This window comes from Rousettus aegyptiacus, unplaced genomic scaffold (assembly GCF_014176215.1).
Source record: "Rousettus aegyptiacus isolate mRouAeg1 unplaced genomic scaffold, mRouAeg1.p scaffold_m13_p_3, whole genome shotgun sequence".
Classification (NCBI taxonomy): domain Eukaryota; kingdom Metazoa; phylum Chordata; class Mammalia; order Chiroptera; family Pteropodidae; genus Rousettus; species Rousettus aegyptiacus.
Window position 1 is genome coordinate 148,736,685 of NW_023416306.1, and position 27,649 is coordinate 148,764,333.

Below are 27,649 nucleotides of genomic sequence, written 5' to 3' on the forward strand. Positions count from 1 at the left end.
TATTCCCTAAGAGACTAGCTTGGGAAGGGCTGTCCCCTGTCCACCCACACCTGGACACAGCCATGTAGAGGGCCAGGCAGCAGGCTCCTCTCCTTCAGAAGGTGGGCCCCTCTTAGTGGGCCTTGAGCTTCAGGCCCAGCTTAGCATGATGAGAGGGGATGAGAATCAATTCCTTTCCTCCCTCACAAACCCTTATTGGCAGCTCACTCCCCCAGAGCCTGGAAACCAAGGGCCTGGTGCTGGCAACATCAAGCCTTGCTTGGTCACTGAGAAGCAGCAGAGGTCCTTCGTGGGGCCACAGGCAAGGGTGGGGACCTTCACTGAACACTGTGCTCTCCAAGTGTCAAGATCAAGTGGAGAAATAAGAGATTCAAGCATAGAAAGGTAACATTCCAACCCAAGCTCTAGATCATCGACTGGGGCGGGGCGTGGGGAGGGCTCCAGGGGTGGCTGAGGCATGGGGCGGGCTGAGAGAGAAGACAGGGTGAGTAGCCTGCAAGGTCCAGGCCAGTGTCTTTTAACCAGGCCAGACGCTAAGAACCACCATGAGGCTAGGAACACAGTTTCCACCTCCTGGTACGCTGCTCGGCACACACACACTAGAGAAAATCCCCCAACAGCGTCACGCCTAAAACATAAAAGAAATCAAGAGCAGCAAACAAAACTCCTACAGCCAGACTCCAGCGTTGAGAGAAACCAAATCCATGGCGGGAACCTGCCCAGGACCGCACAGCAAGCCTCGGACAAGGCTGAGATAAGGGCTCCGAAGAATACGCGGTATTTTAAATTATGAAAAAGCAACACATCTTCCTTACGAGACCCAGAATAACAGGAGAAAACGCCACTTGTTACTCCATCGGCGCCGCAAAGCTGCTGCGGCGGCCTCATGCCCTCCTGATGGGCGGGGCACACGGGCACAAACGCACGTGCTGCGCAAGCGCAGGGCGGAGGCGGCCCTCGCCGTCAAGGGGCTTTTCTCTCCCTTCTAGACAGTCTGTCTCCTTGGCGAATCTAAGAAGCCTGACGCCCCGCTCTCAGAAGGAAGAGCCCAACCCCACCCACCTGGGACCAGGGGCCAGGAGCTGCAGTGGGCGGTCAGGTGAGTGGCACGTACCTTCCGCAGCTTGCCGTAGTCAATCAGCTCAGGCCGATGTCGGTGGATCAAGGCACAGAAGCCAAGGCCGTCCTTCCAGCTGCGCGGGGGGAGGAGGGGGAGAGAGGGGGTGGTGTGAGCTGGTGAGTGGGGCTGAGCACTAAGGGTCAAGCGCTAGGAGGGGGCCCCCTTCCTTCTGGAGGTGAACTCATAACTCTTCGGAGCAGGAGTCAGAAGACAGGAAGCAAAAGGACATTTCTTCCCGCCACGACCCCAAGCACTGGGGTCAAGACTTTGTGGGATTTGGCAAGTTGAGATACACATGCCACATCCCACTCTACCCTCCACCAAGGCCATGGCCCTGTCTGCTCCATTCCGGAACCCCAGGCTGGAACTTCTCAGGCACTGTCCTTGGGGAGTTCCCCAGCAGTCCGAGCATCAACCAAAGGCGTATGAGGCTATTGCCATGTCCGAGAGACCGCTGGGAGGGAGAGGGGGGCACCACCGTCGGCAGCACTGCCTTCCCATAAAAAGCGACCTCTTCCCCAAGGACCTTTGCTCTGTACTAGAGCTGAGACCACCCAGCCGAGGCGGCCTGAGGGGCCTGAGGGAGGCAGCCTCGTTCTGTAAGAGCCCCTCAGCCCCGCCACTCACCTTATGTGGAAGTTCTGGATGTTGACGTTTTTATAAGGGGCTGTCTTTCTCTGACACCACAGGAGCAGCCCTTCCTTCGCTGAAGTCTCTGTGGGGAAAGGGACAGCAGGCAGAGAGGTCAGGTAGGGAAGGGGACAATGAGCAGAGGTCAGTGGGCTGGCTTGGGGGAGGGAGGGCTGTTGGCTCATGGGAGGCCCCACTGTGGCCACAGGGTCCATGCTCTTTCACATAAGGGGTCCACACAAAGAGCCCTAGATTCCAACCCTGCTGCTATCAGGCCATCAAGTCTATATCCCTGACAAAGGTTGAGAAATTATCTGATAAGCAGAGAAGCACGCTAGGCCGCTTTTCAGAGCTAGCCTTATTACACATGGAAATACTGAGATAATGGCCTTTTAGACTATCTCCCTGTCGCTCGATTTTATTTAAGAAATGAAAGCAATATAAAATGAGTTGGCAACCTAGGTCAGGTGGCCAATTAGGGGAGGAAGGGTTGATTGAGATGACATTCAAAGTCTAGGAATCTCCAGACAGGAGGGCACGTGCCTTGTGGAGTGCACACAGCCACGAGGGAAAAAAGCATTAGGACTCCTATTTAGATTTAGTGTTCATCCAAAAAACAAGGTTTCCTTATATTTAACACATGCATCAACAGCAAAGTCTGTAAGATAAAGCAAATATGGGGGGACCCCGGGAAATCCCGGCACGGGAGAGCTGCACACCGCACTGCCCGTATGCTCACACCTGTGAATCGCCGTTTACGGTGCCCAGCGAAGTGGCTTCCTGGGTCTCATTTACTTTCAACTCACAAAAGAGACTTTAAAATGACATTAAACAATTCCTACAAAAATAATATAATTCAAGCACAAACAATTAAAAAGTGAGCAAAGCTACTCTTCTTATTTCAAGCTCTTCATCAGCTACTACAAGATTAAAATGATTTAATCAGAGCTGACAAGAAGCCTGCTCAAAACAATCGACTTCATCAAGAAGGCTATTTGAAAAATGAATTTATTTCTACCACCACTAACAAGAACCATGCCCTAAGTGACTACTGTGGGCATCTTTTAAACCACTTCCACCCTAAATACAAAGTATTTATAAACCAAACAGACATTCACATCATTGTATCACCAAGTGTCAAGCCAAGATTTCCATGACAAAGCAATTCAGTCCACACTGTTCTCATTAAAAAGATATTTTGAATAAAAATCTTTTCTTTATGAGGCATTAAAATGAATTTAAAATATTTTTAAAATATCTCTATCCCATCTTTTTAAAATTTATTTTGGTATGTGTTTTATAATATGCAGAGTAATACATAAGTATAATTTTTAACAAAATAAATATACACACATCTGCCTAAAAGCCGCTGGAGTTGGAATCAAAAGTTCAGAGATCACTCACTGACCCAACTGCGGCAGTGGCCCCTTGCAGATCTGCGAAGTGGCCACCAGAGGGTGCCCTGGGAGCAACGTGGAGGCCCTGGGAGAGGGGGGCGGTGGGTTCGCTGTCCCAGCACTCCCTCTTGGTTGCTATCCCCCTACCCTTTCAGATTTAACAATCCAAGAGCCAGGTGGGATTTCCAATACACTTCTCCACAGCAGCCTTGGGCTTTCTCAAAGTGGGAGATGGGAGGGTTCCCAAGGGCCACCACACCTGTGGGAACCAGCACTCCACACAGTTTTTAACTTATCTACAGAGTAGGAGGGAGGACAGATGCCAGCAATGGGTTGAAAGTTCAGGATGTGGCCCATGACCATGCCCCGCTGCCTGGGTAAGAGAGTTCCCCAGGCCGAGCCCAGGGAGGAAGACATGAACGGTGAAGGCACTTGGGGGCGGGGGATGAGATGCACGGAGCAGAGCAGAAGACCTACCTTCCACAGAGATGTCCTGGATGGCGAAGCGGAGGATGATGGTCCAGATCATGCCCAGGGTCATCTTCACGTTCCCGTCCACAATTTCTACAGGAACAGTAGACGTGTTAGGATGGGTCTTAGCAGGGATGGAGTCAAAATTCCCCGAGTGCCCATGCCGCTCTGCACGCCACGCAGGGAATCAAAGACCACACGGCTCCACTTCTAGAGGGCAGTCGGTACGTTGTTTAAAGTTGGTGTAATTATGTGTCATGGGTAACAAGACCTGGGGTGTCCTGGGAATATGAGGAACAGGTGGTTGATTCTACTGGGTAGGTCAGGAAAGGCAACAGAGGAGATGTCTTAAACCACCAGCCGTGTTCACCAGCTTGACAAACAGGGAGGATTTCTAAGCTACTGCAAAGGTTCTAGCAACTCTGTGAGGTGGAGACCTCTGGAAAGTTGCAACTGTCAAAACAGCCGCCATACCCAGAAAGTCAGTACAGGCAACAGAACCTGAGAAAGGTTTGTAAACAGCCACCTTGAAGGAGCCACAAACTCTCACATCAACCTCATAATGCTATTAGTTGGGTATTTTTTAATTTAAAAAATGAAACAGCTTCAAGATCACAACTAAGAGCTACTCCACTAAATTCGGTCCAAGCAGCATTTTCTAGACTTTTTATATATGCTATAAATTCTATGAAGTGTCTTTTTTTTTATTCTGTTATCAGGCAACACAAACATAAAGAAGTCCGGTCTTGAAGGAACCTAAGACATGGAATCATTTGTGGTCTTGGGGGCTGAGCAGGTGACAATCAAATGTCCACTCCTTACTCTCACCTGCTTCCAGACCAGGAGACGGTAACCTGAGCCTGTGGTACGGTACTCTCAGTGATGAGTTAGGCACCCAAAGATTCTTTATTTTTTCCTTCATGCAACACTAGTTTTTAGAGGAGACACAACAGAACCATGAGAAGGGCAAGTTCCAGGGACTCCTGGTTCCTTGAGCCCACACCCTCTAGCGTTTGCTTCCCACTTACCCCTGAAACGAGAGTGGAGTCCATTAAGGAAATTCCACCCTAAGAGCTCATTCCCTTCCTTAGAAGAGAGGGCAAACGGCACGCGGCTGTACAACCAACAAGGTACAGGGCACTGCTGCTGCTTCTCAGGCAGGTGACTACTGAGCCTGCACTGGGGTGGGTGCCGAGCAGAGGAGGGGCAGTGGCCACTTTGGATACGGGACAGGATGTAACTCTTCCTGCTCACAGGGCGGCTTAAATGCCTCTCCCAGAGCCCCAGATACCAGCGGGGCCCAGACCCGAATCAGAGGGCCTGGGTTTGAGATACAGGGAACTATAGCAGCGTGGGACCATTTTCCTGAACAAGTAACACAGGCAGCCAGCACTTTGCAGAGCACGCTGGGGGAAGTCGAGTCAGTTGACAAGGTAAGAATCACTACATAAAGGTTTTAAATTTCTAAGACACCCTTTCATTTGTGACTTCCAATGGTTTCACATCTGTAACGTTTAAAAAGCCTGTATAAATGTCTAAGACTGAAAGCCTAAATTCACAATAGATAAATAGGCAAAAGACATGAATAGACACTTCACAAAACAAAAACTAGAAATAAAACCCATTCATAAAGATGTTCAATTTCACTTTAAAGAAACGAGACACCATTTTCCAAGCTATTAAATTAGCAAAATTTTTTAAAAATCAAACTCACACTTTCATGGTAAGGCTACCACACTGTGGCTAAAAGTGGACATTGGCTTTAAAAAAAGAAAAAGAAAAAGAAAAAGAAACCTTTCTAGGAAACAATTCAGCAACGGGGAGCAAGCATCTTGGAGCTTGGGAGATGTTCAACTTTCTGAGAGTAAAATTCTACCTCTGGGAACCTATCCCTAGCAAAGATGTGAAACGCAGAGTAAGGCCGCCGTGTAAAGGTGCTTGTGCGGTTACTTATCACACCCCAAGGTGGAAGCCAGATGGATGTACAAAGTACAACAAGTGTGAACGAGCAAATCCCCAGACCCCGTCACCCCGCTGCTCAAAACCTCCATGGCTTCCCATCTCACTCGGTCAAAGCTGGGCCTCAGAGCCCGTCTCCCTCCACCCGTTCCAGTCACAGCCACCCCCCACCGCGCCCCGCACATCCACCTGGCTCGTCCCTTACCTCCCTCCCATGTCCACTCACCCTCCTCCCTCTCACTGCGTCCTTCCTTGACCACCCACTTTCCTCCTCAGTGTAATTTTTCTCCATCTGACATAGGTATGTGTGTATTTTCTCTTTCCCCCTAAGCTCCGTGTGAGGAATGTTTTTTTTTTTTATTTTAAATCACTGCTTAGAGCCACAGTACCTGGCACGTTTGCTGGATGAATGAACCAATGAATGAGCCACACTGGAGGACACTAACCACACACCTGTGTGAACGGGCAGAAGTAACACAGGCCTATGAGCCCCGAGAACACAAAAGGAAGGACCCAGGTCTGAGACAGAGGGCAGCTGCACCCAACAAACAGGTGATTAGCACAGCCATTAAGATTATATTCACAAGTTTTTAACAACTTGGAAAAATCTTTATATAGTAATATGGACGGTAGAAAAAGCAGCTACAAACTTTTATGAATAGCATTTTGAATACAAGGGGAAATTTATTCAAAGTCTAGATAAAGCTCTGGTGGCAATGCTGTCACTTGGCCTTTCCAGGAGTGGAGGCTGCAGTGTTGCCCCCCCCCACCCTGTGCCCCCCACACGCTGCCCCATTTGTGAAGGCCAAATACCCGGGCCTCCCGCTGGCCTTGCACTCAGTGCCCTCCCAGCACTAAGGAAGACAAGGCAGCTTCTTTCTCAGGTCTTGCTTACTTACTCCTCTCCTCCTTCCCCAGAACCCTCAGGGATTTTTACTGACTGAATCCTCACTCATACCAGAGAAGCCGTTTCACTCCAGAAAAGAGAGGAGCCAAGTGCAGGCAAAGAGAGGGGGTGCGTTCTGTGAACACCCTGTGCAGCCCCCCCAGCCCCGGTGCCCACCTGACTCCCGTCCACCCTCAGCGTGTAACCCTCCCCAGAATGGCAGATCCTCTCCGCAGGCATCTGTGTTTGGAGAGGGATGCCTCATCTCACAGCCAGCTTTATGTCAGGGGGCTGCCGGGAATGCTGGTCCGAAAGGAGGGTCCGAAGGCCAGGACAGGGCCCCATGGGAGAAACCATGACGACAAATGAACATCTGCCGTGGTGTGGGAAGAAGTGGAGGCATGTTTCTGACACCCCCCGTCTACAAAGCTATTTGCAGGACTGATTCACGTCCTGGTGTTTGCTCGGCACCTGCCTCTCCCGTCCCCTCTTCGGCCCTTAGTGTCAGTCATTCAGGCAGCACTCAGACAGTAGAATGAATGATGCTGAAGAAATCCCACAGGACAGAAACTAGACCCTTGGGAGTCACCACGTCCCAGACCGATGCTGTAGCTATTGCACCCACTGCTTCCCTCCATCTGAGAAAAGAGAGTAAATCATCGCGACCACCCCTGGGCTCTTGGCACCCAGAGCCATCATGCTTTCTCTGCCCAAAGGGCTAAAAAACAAAAACAAAACAAAACAAAACAAAACCCACTCAGCTCTTCTCACTTGGTCAAGCCCCAAACACTCTCCCAGGTCAAGCCCCAATCATGACTCTAAGACATTCTAGAATCAAGGATCATACAAGATATCGTAGGGCTCTAACTGACCCCTCCCCGAGGTATGGAGGTTCCTGGCCTCCAGCCTGTTTCTTCAGGAACAGGGGTCGTGTGCCCAGCCCAGGCCCCCCATCCCCAGTCCCGTCCCCAAGGTTCTGCATGTCACCCACCACAATCAGCCTGCCCAGAGGGCCTCCCTTCCAGGCCTGGCTCTGCACTTCAGAGTCAATCAGAGAGTTTAATCCTGGCACCACGCGGCAATCCTTCAAAAGTCCGAGTCTTTTCTCCCCGCAGGGCCTGGTCCCCACAGCACAAGGGCTCAGGATGCTCCACAGTCAGGACACCCTGAAACATCTCCCCACCCTAACCCCCAGGAGAGCTCCCTGCAGGCGATCTACTCCGCTGCCTTTTGTTTTAGTCTACGGCAGTAAACTCCATTTTATTAAACTACAGAAAACCCATTTGGAGCCTCGTCTCATTTCCTGGCTCATCCCGTTTCCAACAGAGGGGCCATCCCTGCAGGAGCTTGATGCTCAGCTTGAAACAAGAGATGGCTGCAAGGTCAAAGCCTTAGCTTAAAGCGCCGGCTCCCTAGGGCAGCGAGAAGTTAACTACCTCATTTTAAAGGAGCCTTTAGAAAATCTGAAGAAGTAAGGCCCAAGTGAAAGAGACGGGAAAACTAGGGCCACCTAGCCTAAGTGACTTCCCGGAACACCAGAGGCAGTGGTAAGAGTTTCCATCTTTGCTCCTCACCTGTCCACTGAGGCAAGCACAGCCAATCTGACCTGCTACTTCACAGCTGAGGAAAATCACACATGAGAGTTTTCTCCTGCACCCCGGCAGGGGAGGCAGCAATGCCTGGGGGTGGCAGGAACGGGCTTGGACCTCAGTTCTGGAGCCCAAAAGCCTGGGTTCGGTCCCAACTCTGCCACATGGAGGCAGTCTGGCCCAGAGCCCGTACTCGACCTCACAACGTGCTTCCACGCCAGCAACTCAGCTGAGCCTCGGCTTTCGTGACTGCGAACCGTGGCTGGCGATACTCATCCTCCAGGTCTGCTCCCAGGGGAAGGGGGACGAGCATGCAAAGGGTCCTGTCTAGCCAGGCTCAGATCTGGAACTGAGCAAGTGCGACTCTCTCCCTCTTTCTCCTTTGCTGCTCAAAGTCTTAAAAAAATTTTTCTTTTCTCAGGTAGTTGTTAAATTTTCTTTTCTAAAAAATTTAGATTTCTGGCTTTTTAAAAAGTGATCAGTCTAGCAATGCTGGACCTGTATTCCCACACAGCAACAGTTGGTTAGATCTATGTGGCCACTGCCCCGCCTAGAAGGACGTGCCCTGCCAGGCACCCCCACGGTCCCCAACCATCCCTACCACTCGCCGCTGGCCCACCCCACACCTCCGTCACTGCCCCGCCCCAGGGGGCATCTGAGCTTGTACCAGACCACCTAGGTGGCAATTTCTTTGGCCTCCCATCCCTGCTTAGTTGACACTTTTTCTGCCAAGTTCCTAGTTGAACTACTTTTTTTTTTTTTTTTAAATTAAAAGGCAGAGAATACTTTCCCACTCACAAAGCCAAGTACCCTGCTATGTGTGTCTTTCCGACAACCTCGACTGAGCGCCTACTATGTGCATCACACGGCGGGGAGCTGGGGCCACAAGGAGGCAGAAGATGCTGTGTCTGCCTCCCAGATGCAGGGGCTGCTGGGATGCATGTGGCCCTACCCGTGACTGCCTCAAGCATCAGCCTGAGTCCCTGATAAGGCAGGGTCAGCAAGCTTTTTCTGTAAATGGCCTGACAGGAAATAGTTTTGGCTTTGCAGGCCATAGAGTCTGTGTCGCAACTGCTCAACTCTGCTGTCCTAACAGGAAAGCAGCCACGACAATGTATGAGCAGTGTGGCCGAGCTCCGATATTTATAAAAACCTACGTTGGCCAGATTTGACCCCACGGACTATGGTTTGCAGACTCCTGTGCTGAAGTTTCTCAGTTTGATGTAGCAACATAAAGTCCCCCAATTTCTAGAAAAAAAAAGAGGAGGTGGGAGGACTTTAAAATCATTGACTGGAGAAGAGGCCACCTGCTCTTGTGGATTTACGAGCACCAGGCCCCACCTCTGCAAGGAAAGGCAGTTCTCTGGCTTCACGCAGACCCCAATTTGAGTTCTGGTTTTGCCACTGACTGATGATGGTAACTTGAAAATGTTATTTACTCTTATTAGGCGTCTGCTGCCTTTTTCTGAAATGGAAATAATAATTAGAGCCTCTTTATAGGGCTGCAGTGCGGATTAAATGAGATCACTGGTGCAAAGGGCTTCAGCACACACAGGACCTTCCACAGAAGGAGTGCACACAATAATCACAGCCACGGCTGTGTCCTCAATGATGGATGGATGGAAGGAAGGAAGGAAGGAAGGAAGGAAGGAAGGAAGGAAGGAAGGAAGGAAGGATGGGAGGAAGAAAGGAAGGGAGCAAAAAGGAATGGAAGAAAGGAGGGAAGGAAGGAAGGAAGGGAGGGAGGGAGGGAGGGAGGGAGGCTGGCTGTCTTACTTATCTTTCAGTCTCTGGCACACACAGCAGGTGCCCAATAAATACGCTGAATCCATGGGACACGGTCCTGCCAGGTCCTGCCAGGGCCTGGTCATGGCATTCTATTCTAATCACCCCGACCCTCCCCAAATCCTTCAAAGCCACCACAGAGCACACAGAGGCAGTGCTCCCTCCTTTTAACCATTAAGAACACGGTAATGGTAACAACAATTCAAACGGAGCCTTAACCAAGTTTAAGCGAAGGAAAAAGAGCCAAGAGGCCACTCTGTGGGAAACGCTGTTAAGAACGTCCCTTCGGGCCTCCGCCGGCCCGCGCCTGCACCCTCTCCCGCTTCCGGCAGCTAAGCCGGACCTGCCGTGAGGGAGGCGGCCCTGCATGCACTGAGAGTGCGAACGCGTGGGCGAGACTGGCCCTGGCTGGAAAGCCCTGCTGCGACACGAAGAAGCCACAGGTCGAGCAGGTGGAGGTGGTGGGCGCCCCGCTTCCCAACGCCCCCAGGGATGCGTGGGCCCAGGAATCAGAATCGGAAAAAAAGGTCCAGGGAACCAGGAGAGCAGAAACGTAGGCTCCGAGAAGCAGCCAGCGGGCAGGCCTTACCTTCGGCTCCAATGGACACCAGCTTGACCCCCTTGCTGGCTATGAAGTCCAGGGCCTTGTTGACATTGGAGATCTTATGCACCCTCATTTTGCCTCTCTCCGGCTTGGCCAGACGTTCACCTGAATAGAGACCCAGAGCAGAAAAAGGGGAGGTGAGATGCTGCTCTGCAGGAGCCGGGGTTACTGCCCCGACCCCCTCCGCTCAGGGCACAGCGACATCGACGGATACACGCCTGGGCAGCTTCTGTGCGGAGTGACAGGGCACGCCGACCCTGCCTCTATTCCCTCCACGTCTCAGACCTGAACTGCTTGCCTGCACACGACGCTTCTGTACGAAGCCCCAAAGATGTGCTGGAACCTCGGCCGGGTGCTAGGAACGGGGGGGGGGGGGGTGAACAAAACAGTCTGTGCCTTCATGTACTTAGGGTCCAGAATGAGATACAGACCCTCAACAGAGAAACACACAAAAATATACAAATACCAAGAAGGATAAATGCTTAAAAGAATTGCTTAAAAAGAGGCTGCAGACGAGGAGGGCGGGTTGGAGGATGAGGAGGTTCAGAGAGGTGGGGGAAGGCCTGAGTGGGAGGGCAGCCAGACCTAGACTCCAAGGAACGGTGATCAAGGCAGAAGGAACAGCACATGCAAAGACCCTGAACTCCCTCTAGTCTGGACTGTCCGGGTCTGGAAAGGGACGTGGGTCACGCTAGAGTATTTTGAAAAAGTTCTCTTGGTGTTTAAAAGGAGTTACCCACAGTATCCCTCTCTCATTTAAGAATGGGGGCTCTTGTCCCATTACTGCCTCCCAGGGGCACCCTTGGCTCAGCTCCAAGTCAACCCCCCACCCCCACCTCTCAAATGGAAGCTTCTGAGGCTCAGGTTTCAGGGCCAGAAGTTGCGAGGAAACAGGCGTAGAGGAGCTAGTTCTCCAAACACCCCACTAAAAACACTTGTATCTCAGTGCAGTGGCATCCATAAACCTCCTGAAACTATTTTAAAAAGTATGTGCCACACACCTGGGGAAGGGGCACCCAGCTTTCAGAGTCTCTAAGAGGCCAGGGACCCCAAAAGCCTGAGAACCACCATCCTAGAGCCTGAAATGCAGGATCCTTGCGCCTGGCATGACCCCTAAACCAGACCAGCCCAGCCTTGCTCAGCAGTCTGGCTGAGAGGGCTCCAGGGGCTGGTCACCTGGGCTGGGGCCACCCTGTCAGAACAGCATCCTCAGGGGGCCCCCGGCTTCCAGAGGGGACCAGACTTCCTGCTGCAGATGAGATTTGGCCTGGCAGCTCTCATGGAAGCACAGCTGGGTTTTTATTATTAAATCAAGACTTTCCACTTTGGGCTCTCCGGGGTCTGTGGCTGCCACCCTGCCTCTCCTTGGCAAGGCACCCCACCATCCTCCTGAGCAGATGAGAAGCCACAGGGGATCCCTCCCATAGGAGGGATGCAGACAGTGCCTTGTGTGCCCCTCCCGCCCCCTATACCTAGGCAGCTTCCGCTAATGCTCCAGCCCTCAGGCCCTGCTGAGCCTGAACTCCCAGCCAGCCCACCCGCTGTGCACACTGGCTGGGCTGGGACCTCTCCCAGAGGACAGTGGAGATGGCAAGGCCGATGGTTTTCAACTTCAGTAGCACAAAACCACCTGGAGAACCTGCTAACTGCTGATGGCCAGCCCTTCCCCTAACCCCTACGTTTCCGATTTAGGAGGCCTGGGGTGGGGTTTCCAATTCTGCTGTGGGTGGTCCCGGGACCACATTTTGAGAGCCTCTGCAGGCAGCATCCCCTTCCTTCTCCTGTCATCCTACCCATCTCCGGAGATGCTCAAGGAGAAATAGTCAGTGTCTCAGTGACTTGATCTCCCTCCGCCCTGGGAAAGAGAAGAGCCCACTTCAGAGACGTGCACAGATTCCCCTTGGGCACAAGCTGGCCATTCGGTGGTGATGCAGAAAAGCCCAGCTCGGGCATTCAGTCCCTCCAGTATTTATCGAGTATCACCTACATGCCAAGGACAGTTCTGAGCATTTGGGACACAGAGAAGGGGTCATCCCTGCTTCAGGAACCTTAGCGTTGAGGGCCGAAATGATGAAACCATGTGGCAAAGACACGAGAGAGGAATTAATGGGGTGTTATTGGGGCACAGAGGAGGGCAAGCCCTCGAGTTGCAGTGGGGGGTTCGGGAGACAGGGAAGCCATCCTCTGAGCTGAGTTTCGAAGAATGAAAAAGAACAATGCCAGGTTTGTTTCTTTAAACTAGAAAAATGTTTAAGAAATGTTGGGGGAGGCAGAAGGGAAAGACACTCTAATAAAAGGCAGTTGGAGGAAACCAGTATAGTGGTTCCTTAAAAACTTCAACATGGAATTGCCATATGACCCAGTAACTCTACTTCTAAGTATGTACCCAAAAGAACCAAGAGCAGGAACTCATATAGAGCCACGTGCAGCCATGTTCACAGCAGCATCACCTACAAATGCCGAGAGGTGGAGGAACCCCACGTGCTAACCCACGATGAATGAAGAAACAAAATGTGGTGTGTGTACACAGTGGAACTTTACCCGGCTAAAAAAAATAAAAAAGGAAGGAAATGCTAACACATGCTACAACGTGCAAGAAACTGGACATTACGACAAATGAAATAAGTCAGCCACAAATGGATAAATGCTGTATGATTCCACTTCTATGAGGTACCTAGAGTAGTCGCATTCTTCAAGACAGAAAGTAGAATGGTGGGAAGAGGGAGGAATGGGGAGTTAGTGTTTAATGAGAATGGCGTTTCGGTCTGGGATGATGAAAGAGTTCTGGAGATGGATGGTGGTGATAGCTGAATGACAATGTGAATGTACTTAATGCCACAGAGCTGTACCCTTAAAAATGGTCAAAATGGTAAACTTTACATCATGTACATTTATGTGATGTATGTTTTACAAACCCAGCCCCAACACAAACACAGATTTCACAGGCAAGGGAAACAGACCAAAGTACTGGGGTGAAAAAAAAAGCAGTTGAAGCTCGTGTAAAAGCACAGAGGACACACAGCATGTCATCTGGGAGGGCTGCATGTCTCTAGGGTGGCAGAGGGTCCTAGGTTCAAGGCCGTTTTAGGAACGGCTAGTTGAAAATAAAGCAGGTGGCAGCTCATGAAAGATCCTGCAAGCTGTGTTAAGAAATGTGGGCCGCGGGCTCAAAGCCCTGGGGAGGGCCGAAAGGTTTCGACCAGGGAACCACGCAACCATATTTGGCGGTGGCACGGACCCTCTGGCTGCGGTGTGGATGACGGACTGCAGTGGGAATGGAGGAGCTGGGAGGCGGTCAAGGGCTTCTGTGGCATCAACTGAGTGACAGTCGACACAGCCCCACACTAACACCATGGTAGCCAGGGTCAAAGAAGGATAATAGAGGGAGACAGAACATACAGAATTTGAAACCTCATCTTTTTGCAAATGAGGATCCTGAAGCAGAAAGGCAGGAACTTGTCCAAGGACACATGGGTGGCCGGTGGCAGAGCCAGGAACAAACCCAGTCTCCTCGTTTGAATCCACACATGTCACCCCCAACTTCTTTCAAGAGACCCTAAGCTAGCCATGAGCAATAAGAGAGCAGCCCCAGAGGTGCCCGGGCAGCAGAACCCAGCGGACAGCAGCTGATCTTGGGCCAGGGTGGTCCCTCCCTCTCACCTGAGATGACCTCCAGCAGCAGCATGAGCTTCAGGCCGTCCCGGAAGTCCTCCTCGATGTTCTCGATCTGCGTCCCCGCCTTGCGGAGGTGGGAGTTGCACCATGCTGTGAATGTCTAGGCAAAGAAAAAAGAGCGAGTGGTCAGACTCTCCACAAGTCATGGTCTCTGAGGCCCTCACACAGGGTGTCCATGGGTCCAGGGACCCGCCTGCCCCACCCCATCTGTCATCTTGTTCTCTGTAAGGCATGGGTGGGCACCAGAGGGACAGACGAAGCAGCACCCTCCTTTAACATCTACCCTCTCAACTGTCTACCGAAAATATCACCCCCACACACATTTAGAAGTGCCAGAAATTCATCTCTTAGGTCACAAGGTTTGATTTCAATCTTCACAGTTTTAAGGCAGAGTACCCCAGAGGGAACATATTAAAACCTCACTAACCCCTTAAGGGTAAATTTGTTTATTCAATCTTTGTCCACTCTGCAGCTAGCTGAGGGAAAAGAATAATCAGTTTTGTTAGGGACACAGTTCGGAGGCATGGTGTCAGGATAAGGAACAAGAAAGGTAAGTATTCAATGTGTGTATCTGCATGTTTGAGGCAGGGAGTAAAGGCATCTTAGGCTGCAAAAGTATGCGGAAAAACTCCAGACAGGAATGTAAGCAGGATAAATGAAAGATCATCACTGTTGCAATATTCTAGTCTGTGGGAGGAGAGCAGCAAAAATGAAGCTGCTTTATCAAGCAGATGATCAGGGAGGCAGGCCAGCAAACAAGCTGCCCTGCGCCAACAGCACCCCCTGGTGGCTCGCGCAAGGAACAGGATGACTCAATAAACAAACAGAAGGGTGCGCTTAAATTTCTCATGCCTGCCTACAACTTGGGCAGGTGTCTCTCCCCAGCTGACACCTTCCACTGGAAACAGAAGTGCTCTCCTGCTTCAGATCCAACCCGCTCCTTAGCAACTCCAGACTTCTCTGCATCAAACAGCAGTCAGCTACGGGAGGCAGGGGGCGGGGGTAGGGGGGCTTCAAGAGCCATTGTTCAGTCCCCCACAGCAGGACCAGTCAGCTCAGCTCTCTTCCCACCTGCCCCTGAGGTTGCAATGGTGAGTAGTGCATTACTCATCATAAAGGTAGCAGCCACACTAAAACTAACCTTCCTTCTTGGAAAGGTCACCAGACTCATGAGTCCCACCATTTCCCCTTGCCCTGGAGAACTCCAAAGGAAAGTGGCAATGAATGGGAAGAAGAACCACACCAATGATTACTGGAGGAAATACACAGCTGCATAGGTTTGTATGCAAGAAATGAAAAGCCTGTGAGCAAGGGAGATGTCAGTCCACGTAGATGTCACTCCAAGGTGTCTTAGTAACTACCCCATCTTTAAATCATGCCTCGCTAGGAACTTACCAATAAAGGATACTTCTCTGTCCCTACAAACACATCTCCCCTCTGTAGGCCAGACACATTCCCATGTGTGCTGTCCCAAAGCTTTGGGAAGACTGAAAGAGCTTGGGGACAAGCAGGGGACAAACATCGATTCCTCAACTTGGAATATCCTCTATATCACACCTGGCTAACTCACACTCATCTTTCAAGGTTGTGCTAAGATATATCACCTCCTCCAGGAAGCCTTCCTGAAAGCCACCCTCCAAGTGTGGGTTGGGGGCACAGAGCCCACAGCATCCTGCACCCACTCCATCATTGTCCAATCCACTGCATGGTCCTTGCCTGGCCACTTGTCAGCTGGCTCCACACCTCCAGACTGGGATGGACTCAGTGCTCTCCCTAGAGTCCCAGGGCAGGAGCACAGCAGTGAACGAAACCGAAAAAAACCTGCCCTGTGCAGCAAACATTCTAGTGGATACAAAAATCAGGCGACTGGTTAAGGAGCAAGTTAGGCGCCCATGCAAAGTGGGAGGTCCTGTAAGGTCCAACTGCACGCGTGGGTGATGCTGAATGGTGTGCGTGCAGGGGGGAGACGGGCCACACAGAGCTTTCAGGGACCCTCCGGAAGCAGAAGACAGCTCAGAGGGGAGGGAATGTGTCAGGACAAGAGAGAGTGTCTACTGGGTGCCCTACCTCTAGTGCTGGCGTCACAAACCTGGCAAGAGATGACAGTGTGCGTACACACTTGGCTTTTAATTTTCATTTTATTGTAACTTTTGCTGTTATAAAAAATAATAAAGAGTTTCTAAATCTTTCAAATAAATACAATTTATTTTGTGGTTCCACGTTCTCTCCCCGCTATCGTCTGTCCACATACGCACTTCTGCCAGGTGTCAACACACTGTGCATTCACGGGGCGTGGGGCTTTCTTCACTTATGACCATCTGGTATTGCCACAGTACCTCGCTCTCTCCCATCTCCATTCCAGGCCCACACTCGGCCTCTCCCTGGGGACCTAGGGGGATGGGGATCATCCTGGGAACTCAAAGGCTAGTCTCAGGTCCGGGCTGGCCAGGGTTCTGCTGGGAATCACCTGTACCCCCATGGCTGGGGGGCTGGGGAACCTCACTGTGTACCACCCCGTCGTGGAGGGGGGTTGGGGTGCCAGGAAGGAGGAAGAGGCCGCTTTTGTAAAGAGATACTGCTCTGCAAGAGGAAAAGTACCGTTGAAAGCAGCCTGCCCCGTTTCCTGGGGAAGCCGGACTCAGGGCCCGGGAGACGGAACCGCACCCGTGTTTGCTCAGGTCGCCCAAACAAAGCCTTGTTGTGAGGCCTCGGGGACTGTGCTTTGTTAAAACCTGCTCGGCCCAAGCCCGCCTCCCACAGGTGCTGGCCTCAAAGGAGCCTCTGAGCACCTCCCAAGTAGGAAAGTTCCCCCCACAAGCAGCACCTGTCTCCAAGCTCAGACCTAAGAAGGAAATGGAGGCAGCTCAGTGATGAGGCACAGGCACTTCCCAATGCACCGGGTCTGGGTTCAATGTTCACATCCACTATTTACCAGCTAACGTGACCTTTGGATTGACCTCCCTAAGCCTTGGTTCCTTAAACAGTAAATGGGGATAGTGACAGCACTTTGTAAAAACCAGGAGGATTAACTAGAAATATTTATGAAGTGCCTGCCACTTAGAAAGTGCTCGGTAAATGGTAAGGGGAGGAGAAGAGCTCCCCTGAACCCTCCTCCTGGATGGCCTCAGAGCACCCACCCCTCTGTGCTCCCAGCCCACCAAACCCATCCCAGGCTCGACTGCTGCAAGCGCTCACAGCGTTTTCGAGACAACACCGGTGAAGTCTGAGAAAATATATATTTTTTTAAATTAGTGCCGATGTGGTATAGGAAAAGGCTAAAATTGTGGGGGGGTAGCGGGGGGCACAGGAAGCCTGGGATTTTGACAGTGGCCTTGTGGACCCCAAGCAGAGGCGGTTAATGGGCACAAAGAGGGGAGACGGCTGTCAGTAACACGGGCGTCCGCACACACACAGAGCCTCTTCTTGGGTGCAGGGCGGGTCTTGGCCTTGACGCTTACGATAGAGAAGGACACCTGCCCCTCAGCAGTGCCCACGGGTCCAGCAAGGAGCAAAAGCTATCAGCCACATAGAGATCCAGGGCTCCCTGTACTCCAGCCTGGAAGCCCCAACATGGTGGGCAACACTACCCGACCAGCAGGCCTATGGTCCAGCCTCATACAAATAAAGGGCAAGGGGACATTTTATTGCCTCAGTCCTAACCAGGCCCTGCCTTGTGTGGCCTTCCCCATGCTTTAAGAGTCCAATCACTGTGTTCTTGCTTTGGCTCAGCCTCACTAAGAAGACAGGAGCTGACAGGCACTCGGTGGACCCTGCTCTCTTATAGAAATGGGCCCAGGGATGCTGAGAGGTCTCAGGAAAAATGGTAGGGCACCACGATAGAAGTGCTCACAGAACTGCAGCAAGGGCTAATTCCCTTCTCATTTTATCTGCTTCCAGCCCCTCCGCACAGCCTCTGAGTGCTCTAGACAGAGAGGGAGGAGCTGCCAGAGAGAGCCTAGACCCCTGCTCACCTTCTCACTGACCTTGAAGCATCTACCCATCTAATGGCATAAAGGTGATTTGAGGGGACGAAGCGTGTAACTATCCAGCGCTGTAGTTCAAGGTTGCCAACGGGCTTGGCCAGCCTCCATGAGAGGGGAGGGGGCAGGCACAGGCGGGAGACAGAGACACTTGACCTTAGCTGAGGTCCATGGAGTTGATGAAGAGAGAGGAGCATCTTTGTCCACCTGCTCTATGGGTCTTACAGTCTTGCTTTCCCACGGCATTCTCTCTTATGTTTCCATTATATCTTTAATAAGTATCACGTCCATATATTTCTTTTAAAATGGGTTGAGATGGTAAATAGCGTGAAAACGTGCTCTCCCTACTCCCCAGATCAGCTGCACTAGAATGTGATTTTAGCCACATAGGCCTCCTTGAGCCTCAGTTTTCACATCTGAAAAATGGGAACAATAGCATCTACTGGGCAGAACTATGATGAAGATTAAATAACATAGTCTACTTTACAACCAAAAATTGAAAAAATATATTAACGTTAATATTTAATTAATTATATTAATAATATAATGTGTTTGAAATACAGTAAGTGGGCAAGACAGTCACTAGCATCATCATTAATGTCTAAATTTTAGATTCTAAAGGATATCTGATAGTCACACTCCACTGGGATCAGAGGTATCAAGGATCACCCATGCCATGAGTCTGGGACTGACTTTTGAGGTCAAATACATGCATAGTCTTGATCTTGGTGGGAGGAGCGGGTGGTAAAACACAGGATGCGGAAGCACAGAAAGGTCACTCCACAGAGCAAGCACCCAAGAGACTGGAAGGATCCAATCGCTCTAAAGTTGACAGCACAAACCGCAGTCCCATCGACATCTAGCCAGGTGGTAACCCTGGGCGAGTGACTCAACACGGCTCTGCCTCAAGGCACTGGTCTGTAAAATGGGGTAATAACAGCATGGGGCTGGCTGGAGGGATAAATAAGACAATCCACTTAACACACTGAAAAGAAGGCCTGGAACGGAGTGACTACTCAATAATTACCTGTTATTACTGCTACCGCAATAATTATAACTATTGCAAGTTTGTGCTGTTCAGCACATGCCATCGAAGAACGTTAGAGCTGGAAGAGATGCTAAGTATCACCCAAATCAAACCCTCACTTTGCAACTGAGGACACGCGGACCGCAGCGGGGGAATGGCTTTTCCGAGGCCACACAGCTAGGCGCGACACAACATGGCTGCCTGACTCCCAGTCTCATACGCCTTCTGCTCCACCAGGACGATGTGAGTTTCAGGCGCAGGTACAGGTGGGGTGCTAGGAGGAAACAGCAGAACTAAGGCCGAGCCTGTAACTACAGCCAGAAGGGTGGGCTGAATCTCGTGCTGTTATTACTGAAAATGGGTCACTGTGAAAACGCCGACCAGATGGAATCTGTGTGACTCTGGCCAACACTGGCGCACAGAGTCTGAGTTGATGTGGGATGGGCAGCCTCTCTGGGCGCAGTGTGGTAGAGACAGGGGAGGGGAGCAGAGGCCGAGGGCAATCAAGCAGTTGTCCAGAGGTTGGAGAACAGTCTAGATGGTGAGCAGATCAGAAATATGTCTTTGGGGGAACTCTGAGAACTGGGCTCATTAACCTAGAGGCGAGATGGAGGACTCAGGGGCTCACCTCGAATATTTGAAAGACCTTCCCATGGACAAGCGAATAAACTCACTGGGCACATTCCTGGGCAGAGCAAAGCAGGCAGCACACACCAATGGCGAGGAACGTGTGGATTCTAGAGCAACGCTGACCTGGAGCCAGGCCCAGCTCTGACCCTAAGGACCTTGGGCAAGATTTCACTTCTCCAACCCTCAACTTCCACATCTGTAAAACGGGTATAACAATAGAACCTACCTCAAAGGTGGTGAAGATCAATGCAACAACACACAGCAGATGCTAATGAGCACGATCACCCACACGTGAGGCTCAACAAGTTGTTGCTACTCTTAGGATGAAGAACAGGAAGCTGCAAGACGAGACTTCAAGGTAATAAAGAACAGAGTAAAAGCTGGATGTAATGTGCTACCAGCCGAAGGCATGAGCTCGATGAGGGTGCTGGGAAAGGATTCAAGCCCCTCCGCCCCCAGGGTGCTGAGCCAAATAAGGTCCCTTATAATTCTGATAATTCGAGAGCCCAAGGCAGCCCTTGAAAAGCTGGTTGAGAGATGTGTTTGAAGAGTTCATTCAGAACAAAAGTCACACACTTAAATATCTGAGCAGGGTTTCTCATCCTCAGTACTACTGATACCTTGGGTTGGTTCCTTGTTTGTTGGCGGAGGGGGGTGTCTTACGCATCAAAGGATATTTGGCAGCATCCCTGGACCCAACCCACTAGGTGCCGTAACATCCCCTCATCTTGAGTTGTGCAAACAAAAATCACTCCCAGTTGAGAACCTAGTCTAGAGGAGAAAAACACATCTGCCATAAATAATAGTGATAACAACAACAATAACAGCAGCTAACATCTGTTGAGCACTTACTTACTATGTGTTAGACCCTCTTCTGAGTGCCTTACCCACTTTGACTCATTTAATCTCCACAACACTACGAGGCAGGCGCTACTATCATTGTCCCCATTTTACAGAGGAGGAAACTAAGGCACGACGAGGTTTAATAAATGAGCAAAAGGGGCAAGTGTAAGAAAGAAAGTGGGACTGGTTAGTCCTACACGCATTTTTTTTTTTTTTTTTTTTTTGAAACAGTGGCTGTCTCAGGCTTGTCCATTGTTTTTCCACTCAGGGGGAAATGGTCGCAGCCTACAAGCTGATAAATGGCCCCTGGAGCACAGCCCCGGTATCAGAGCAGGGTGATGAGGGGGCGGGAGCAGTCTCTCCTTGTCTCCTCATGAGAACGTCGACCCTCAGCTGCCAGACCACCAATGAAGAGGAGGCCAGAAATCTGGACTTTTATGCGAATCCCCTAGTTTTCGAATGCTGATACAATTTAAAAATAAGATATCCCACAAGTTCCAAAAATACGTCGTCAGGTTAAATCTGAATTGAGACTCATAGGGCCTATGGTTCTGCAATGGGAAACAGGAGATCTTTCTAAGTCTTCCAACAAAACAAAACAAAACAAAACAAAAAACAAGCCATAATGTGTGTGAAAATAAGCACTCCACAGACGGCCGTGCCCAGCACACAGAGCACTCCTAACAGAGCCATCTGAGAACAGGTAGTGAAAGCTGCAGGGACCTTCTGTGAAGGGCGGCAGAGTCTCCCCTCATGTGAGCTTGATCAGGGACCTGTCTCCAGGAACAACAATGAGATGTGACACATCCTTGTGCAGGCACGCTGCCATGCTTTGTCAATTAAGACAGAAGCACCGATTTTCACTTGCTACACTTGCAAAAAGAAGTTTCTGTTAATTCCCACTGTAGGCTGGTTACAGCGACAAAGCCCACAACACGTCACAGCAGGCAGACTGGTGTGGTACAACTCCTGTGGAAAGCACCTCACTAAGGGAACCAAAATGGGCATAAACCCTCAGCCCAAGGTTGGGACTCTATCTTGGGTAAATAATGCTAAATAAAGAAAAGGCTGTGAGCATGAAAACATTCCTGCCAGCATACTTGAGAGGGGAAAAAAAAAAAAATCAGAAACAGTCCTGCGCTATATTAATAAAGTATTAGTTAAGTAAATATAGTTCATCCACTTAATGGAACATTCCAGGGCCAAAATGATGGGTTCTGAAACTGTATGTTATTATGGAAAAAGGTTTACATGTTATTAACTAAAAAGTAGGACACAAAATTGTATATACTGTGGGCTTAAAACTATGTGAGGGATCACACAAACAAGAAAACAACTGAAGCGAAGCTCATCCAGATGCAGACGGTGCTTGTGCTCTCGCCATGACTTTTTTCCCTGCTTTCCCTGCCCAGGCAGCTGCAAATGCAATCGACTCCCAGCTCTTGTCCCCGTGAACGCTCTCCTTTTCGATGTTGACTCGACCTGGTGCACAATCCCAGGCTGTGCGCTTGCAGCTGACCTTACCCGAGAAGCCGCCACTGACAAAGGCGCTTTCTCTACTGTACCGTATTAACAGCAGAGTAAACAAGATAACCTACCCGCAGCCAAATGAGACTGGGGCCAGCCAAATGAGACTGGGGCGGTGGTGGCGGGGCTCACGTGCTGACCACACCCCTCCCCAGCACACATTCTCCTGTTCCCCTGGGACCATGGTTCACTCCAGAAGAGTCACTGTGCAGAGGACAGGGGTCAGGGAACCTGGATCCTGTCCTGGCTCAGCCAGGCATGCACATAACCTCGTTAAGTCACCTCAACCCCTTCCAGCCATGTAACTCCAAACCAGTCCCTTGCAGGCTGGAATCCAGCAACTTTCTCCATCACAATGCACCTAATTAAAAAGACACCACTAAATAGAGCACCCAGGGATTTCGTTCCCATGTAGGGTTGATTCTGATTGGTGGGCTCTGCTCCTCATCAAAGAGGCCCGTAAATTCCACAGGGACAATTTCATCTTAATGGACTCAAAGTATGACCAGCGTTTAGGCCCCAGGGCTGCCAGGTCCCCCCTCACCACCAGACACCTGGTATTAGATTACTGAATGGTCCCTAAAAGCGTTATGCCACAATAACCCTGGAAGGGTGGACAAGGACTTGGAACCCTGGCCACCTCCAGGGAGGGGAGCTAGGATGCCCGTGACAGGAGGGAGGAACAAAGGCTTTCCACAGAATACTGTTTTGTTTCTTTTCAATTTTATACCACGTGCAGTCATTATCTATTGTTTTTTTCTTTTTAAGCTATGCAAATGTAAGAAAAGTTTGTCCTGAAGTATGTATATTTCTCTGTTAAGTCAGACCTCTGAGACAGGATAGAGGGACTTCCCGTTTCTCTGGAAATTTTTTTCGGGGGGAGAGAAGTCAGTGCTCGTGTATTATCAGAGGGGGAAAAAAAACAGATGTTTCCAAAAAAAAAAAAAAGATAAAAAGGGAAGAAAGTATCCCATCTATTTAAAAGAGTTAGTGAGAGAATTAAAATATTACATAGAGAAAGGGTTCTGAAAAACAAAGTGTCTTATCAGTGTAAAATATTATAAAGAAAGTCGGAATTAGGGATCAGGACATGAGAATAAGCCAGTGACTGTGCACACATGTCCACCCAACAGTTAGATAGCAAACTGCTAACTGTGGAGGAAAAAGTGACCCTGGAAAAACCAAAAATAAGTTTCTAAGTCTCTTGAAGGCTGTACAAGGCTTCCCATAAAAGCTGGCTTCTCATCGCATGGTCTTCCCCTCCCTGAAGTAGACCAACCCGACCCTGGTCTGGGCTCATCAAGTCAAAAATCAGCTCCGCCCAATCCCCCCCAGCCCCTCCAGGTGAGTGCCCTGCCTAGGCTGCCAGTCAGAGCCTAACCCTCTTCTGCCACTGTTGGTGGGTGTGTGAGTGTCGGGCCAGGGCCCCTTGAGAGGGCTGGGCCAGCACGTGTGTGTATGGTCGAGTTCTCTGCAGCATCTACTGGTGAGGAGGTCTCGGTGGAGCAGTCTAGGGGGCAGCCAGGGAGCATTCTTTCTCCCTCCAGCCACCCTGCAGTCCCTCAGACCGCCACACACAGCCAGTGTGGCCAGGGCGTGGGCAATGGTGGTTTGTCTATGCAAAGATCAGCCAGAAGTGATCTCAGATGCCCAGTGTTCTGGTAACGTAAACAGGAGTATCTGGTTAACTTATCGGGGGCTGACTGCCAGCCTTTCAAAGCAAGCTGTCAGCTGGTTCACTCACAGATGAAAAGCAGAGTCCTCAAGACATCTCCACCCAGATCTATTTACTTTCTACCCACCTGGGAGCGGTTGCTGAAAAAACTGAGAACCAGCAGGCAGTTTCCTCTGTTCAGAAAAAGCACCTAACAGCTCGCCCCTCCCAAGCCATGTGAATGCTGGGGTGCTGGAAACTCGAAGTGGGGCACCCAGCTGGACTCTGCAACCAGTCAGAGCTGGGGTTCCAGTCCCAGCCTCCACGTCTCATTTGCTCTCTCTTTGGGCAGAATTCTTAATCTCAGCCTCAGGATGCCCATCTGAGAAATGCGAATACCACCGCCCATGACAGCAAAGCATTCAAGATGACCAAATTAGATCTTATGTACTTAGTCTGGTGCTATGTCCACAACAGACACTTAAAAACATTAACCCAGCCAGTCTTTGTCACTCCCAGGCTGTGTGACCTTAATTATCCTGCCTAGGCTCCATCTGACAAGTGGAGATACATAATATCACTACTTTGCACCATGGCTGTCATGACAAGGGCACGATGGATGCAAAACAGCCAGCAAGTTGCCCAGGACAGAGCAGGAGCCTAATAAATGCCTGCGGTCGGACTGCCCTCACTTCCCATTCCCTTTCTAGTGAAGCAAAGTTCATCATTCACAGAACTCTACAGGTCAAAAAGAAAGAGGTCCTGCCATTTTTTTCCTACTGATGATGAAACCCTAAGACCAGCCTCCCAACTGGGGTGCTGGAAGAAAAGCAGGGGCCTGTGCATGTCCTGATTTATGTCCACCTGCAGCCCATTTCCGGAGACACCGCACCAGATGCCCAGAGGGTGGCTAAGGAGGAGGGGACCCAATGGCTCAATCTGGGAGATGGCCTGACCTAATGAACATGCCACGTCGGAGAGGGCTCCCAGCCTTCCGTGCGGCCTAGCTGGGTACCCGCTTCCTGCCAGCCTTCCTCGAAAAGGCAGGCCACTGCCCGGGCAACTCGGAGCCCTTTTGCCAGTGCAGGTGGAACCTGTGAGCTCTTGAGAGAATTCAGAGTAGTTTTAAAAGTCAGGTGCTGTGATTCAGTGAAGAAACAAGGGCTGGCCAACGAGAGTCTGCTGCCCCCACCAATCTGCCGCCTTCCACAGCCTGGCCTCTCCCAGGGACCAAAGAGCCTTCAGCAAAGGTCCAGCCATCACAGGCTCTGTTATCTATGGCCTTTGTGAGCCTCGGCCTCCACATGAGCCTCGGCCTCCACATCAGTAAGACGAAGCCAAAAATGAGCATCTTTCTGCGAGGTTGCTGAGTGAGGGTCGTATGAACCAACTCCAAAGGCTTAGCCCAGTGCCAGACACAGATTAAATGCTCACTCGATATTAAAAAACCAAAAATGTATCTAGAGACAGAAAGTCGAGTAAATGGTAACTTAGGGCTAGGGGCGGGGGAAGAAGGGAGTGAGAGTTAAGAGGTATCAGTTTCTTTTTGAGGTGATAAAAATTATCTAAATTGACTGCAGTTATGGTTGCACATACCGAAAACCATTAAGTTGTATACTTTACATGGGCAAATTGTATGGTATATGAATTATATCACAATAAAGTTAGTTTTTTTAAAAAACAAATATTCCAGGACCCGACTAAGCCTATTATCAAGGTTTTGTTTGGTTCTGGCTTTGTTTGGTTTTGCTTTGTTTTTTTGGCCCACTGGCAAGAAACCAGTCTCAAAGGCAGGCAGACCCTTGACCCTTACCCACTCCAGGTACTACGGTAACTAGCTGGTGGGTCGTAAGCAAGCTGAGATGAGGACTTCACTGTGGATGGACCTGGTCTCATCTTTGGTCATATGTAGCATTTGAGCCAGGCCTGAACTGTCAGCTTTAGGTGCCAGCGACCTCCCCAGCTGGTGGTTACTCTGAAGAACACACAGGTCAAGCCCCAGGGCATGTGTTTGACCATTAAAATCCAGTTGGCTCCCCCCGGCACACTTCACGGCACCCTGCTCTGGAGACCCGTGTGAGAACAGCCTGCTCCCTGCCGCTGTCCCCAAGCTCGGTTCTGCCTATAACACCTCCCCCACGTCTGGAGTCTGACTCCAGCCCTCACGGGTCTGACAGCACACAGGCCTCTCGGGCCACAGATCACAGGAATGGCCCACACATTCCTTCCCCAAAGAAGGAAAAGCCACCCAAAAGTGAGGTCATTTGGTTTTTCTGGCACAGATGCTGAGAGCTATGAGCCACTCAAGTCTACAGAGAATATCCCCAGAGGACAAGTTTTTGGACCAGCCTGGGAGTCATAAAATATGGGGATCTGTGGTCTGGCTGACTGAAGCACCTAACCTGACTGCTCCATGTAGTTGAGGGGTGACTCGCGGCTTTGCAGCCGGAAGCCTTAATGGTCTCACATGTAAAACAGGAATGATAAAATCCATCCCTCCTGCGGTTGTAGTAAGAATTAAACAGCATAGTACTTGACTTACGGTGGGGGGGCTCAAGAAATAAAACACCTGTGCTGAAAGTGGGCTATGAACTGAGGGGCCTAATTAAGTCCATTTTCTTCACCTGAGGTCTAAGAAAATAAAGTTTCTTCTCCCAAAACACGAGCACACATCAGCACATTATAAAGTTGCACAGAAACCCCAAAGGAGCCACAGGGAACCTGTGAGCCAAGGAAAACCCCACCCAAGCCCCAGATGACGGCCATCACTGCCCTCCCAGCCCGAGCCCGTCCACTAGACCCGTCAGCAGTCTAGGGCACCTGCGACCCAGGACAGAGGCCTGCCGGCCAGGCGGCCAGCCAACGCCTCAGCATGGCCAGCTCCGCTTGAGAAACTGGGCAGCAGGGGGATCGGCAGCCGGGAGCATGGGGCTGAGGACCAGGAATGTGTCTGTGGAAACGTCCACATTTCTGGAAGGTTGGGAAGAAACGCGGCCACAGGCAGATCTGGCTAGGACCCTTCGACTCTGCTGGGGTGAGGCAGAATGCCAGGCTTCTGTCTGTGGGTGAGGGTGAGGGTGTTCACAGCCCTCCTTGAAGCTCAGCGATCACACCCACTCTCCCCCAGCACTGAGCTTAATCTCAGAAACTGTGCAGTGGGAGAGGGGGCTGCAGCCTCCCCTAAACCTTGCTGCAGAGGAAAATACAGTGGTATGCTGTCAATTTTGAGATGGGGGCACTGAAGGCTGTGGACCTCTGGGAGCCTGTTAGGGGGGGAACTTGAAAAGGAATAAGATCCTAGACTTGCTCAAAGGCGGGGCCTGCTACCACTTAGTGAGGCGCGCGCCATCTCAGCAAACCCACTCCGCAATCTTATGTTAGAGGAGGAGACTGAGGGTCAGAGGCATTAAGCAACCTTCCCATTCACACAGTGCTGAAAGGCACAATTGAGATTTCAATTGGGGTCTACAGGGCGCCTAAGCCCTTCCCACTATCCTGGGGGCTGAGACTCTTCCAGGTAGGCCTTCCACCTACACTCAGGCTGGGGACTCATGAGGAATCAGCCAGCACCACTGGCCCCAGCCATCCTACTGAGCTCTGCCCACCATCCTACTGAGCCACATGGGGACCTGTGCAGCTGCCTCCAGGCCGTCCCTGGGCCTGGACCAGGGAGAGTAAAGGGCAGCCCAGGACACTGGGCTGAAAACCACCCCTGGCGCTCACATGCAGCCACAAGAGAAGGTCCTGGACCTTGTGTCTCCCTAGGGATGCAGAGTGGGCTGGGCAGGTTTTTCTTCTAAGTTCTCAGTCACCTAAGGTGGAGAGGTTGAACTCATCTCTTTTGGCATTCTGGACACAAAGCCCATTGAGAG

The 27,649-nt window shown here is 50.8% G+C and overlaps 1 protein-coding gene across 4 annotated transcripts in view; it reads right to left on the reverse strand.

The window, feature by feature from the left end:
- ACTN1 (actinin alpha 1) overlaps positions 1-27,649 on the reverse strand; it is an 89,346-nt gene that overhangs the window by 27,615 nt on the left and 34,082 nt on the right. For all 4 annotated transcript variants that reach the window (XM_016131280.2, XM_036239082.1, XM_036239084.1 and 1 more), the window contains exons 2-6: positions 14,102-14,216; positions 10,427-10,546; positions 3,625-3,711; positions 1,748-1,835; positions 1,115-1,193 (exon numbers count right to left, since the gene is read on the reverse strand). In XM_016131280.2, the coding sequence (XP_015986766.2) occupies positions 1,115-1,193; positions 1,748-1,835; positions 3,625-3,711; positions 10,427-10,546; positions 14,102-14,216 (489 nt within the window). The remainder of the gene's footprint in view (positions 1-1,114; positions 1,194-1,747; positions 1,836-3,624; positions 3,712-10,426; positions 10,547-14,101; positions 14,217-27,649) is intronic.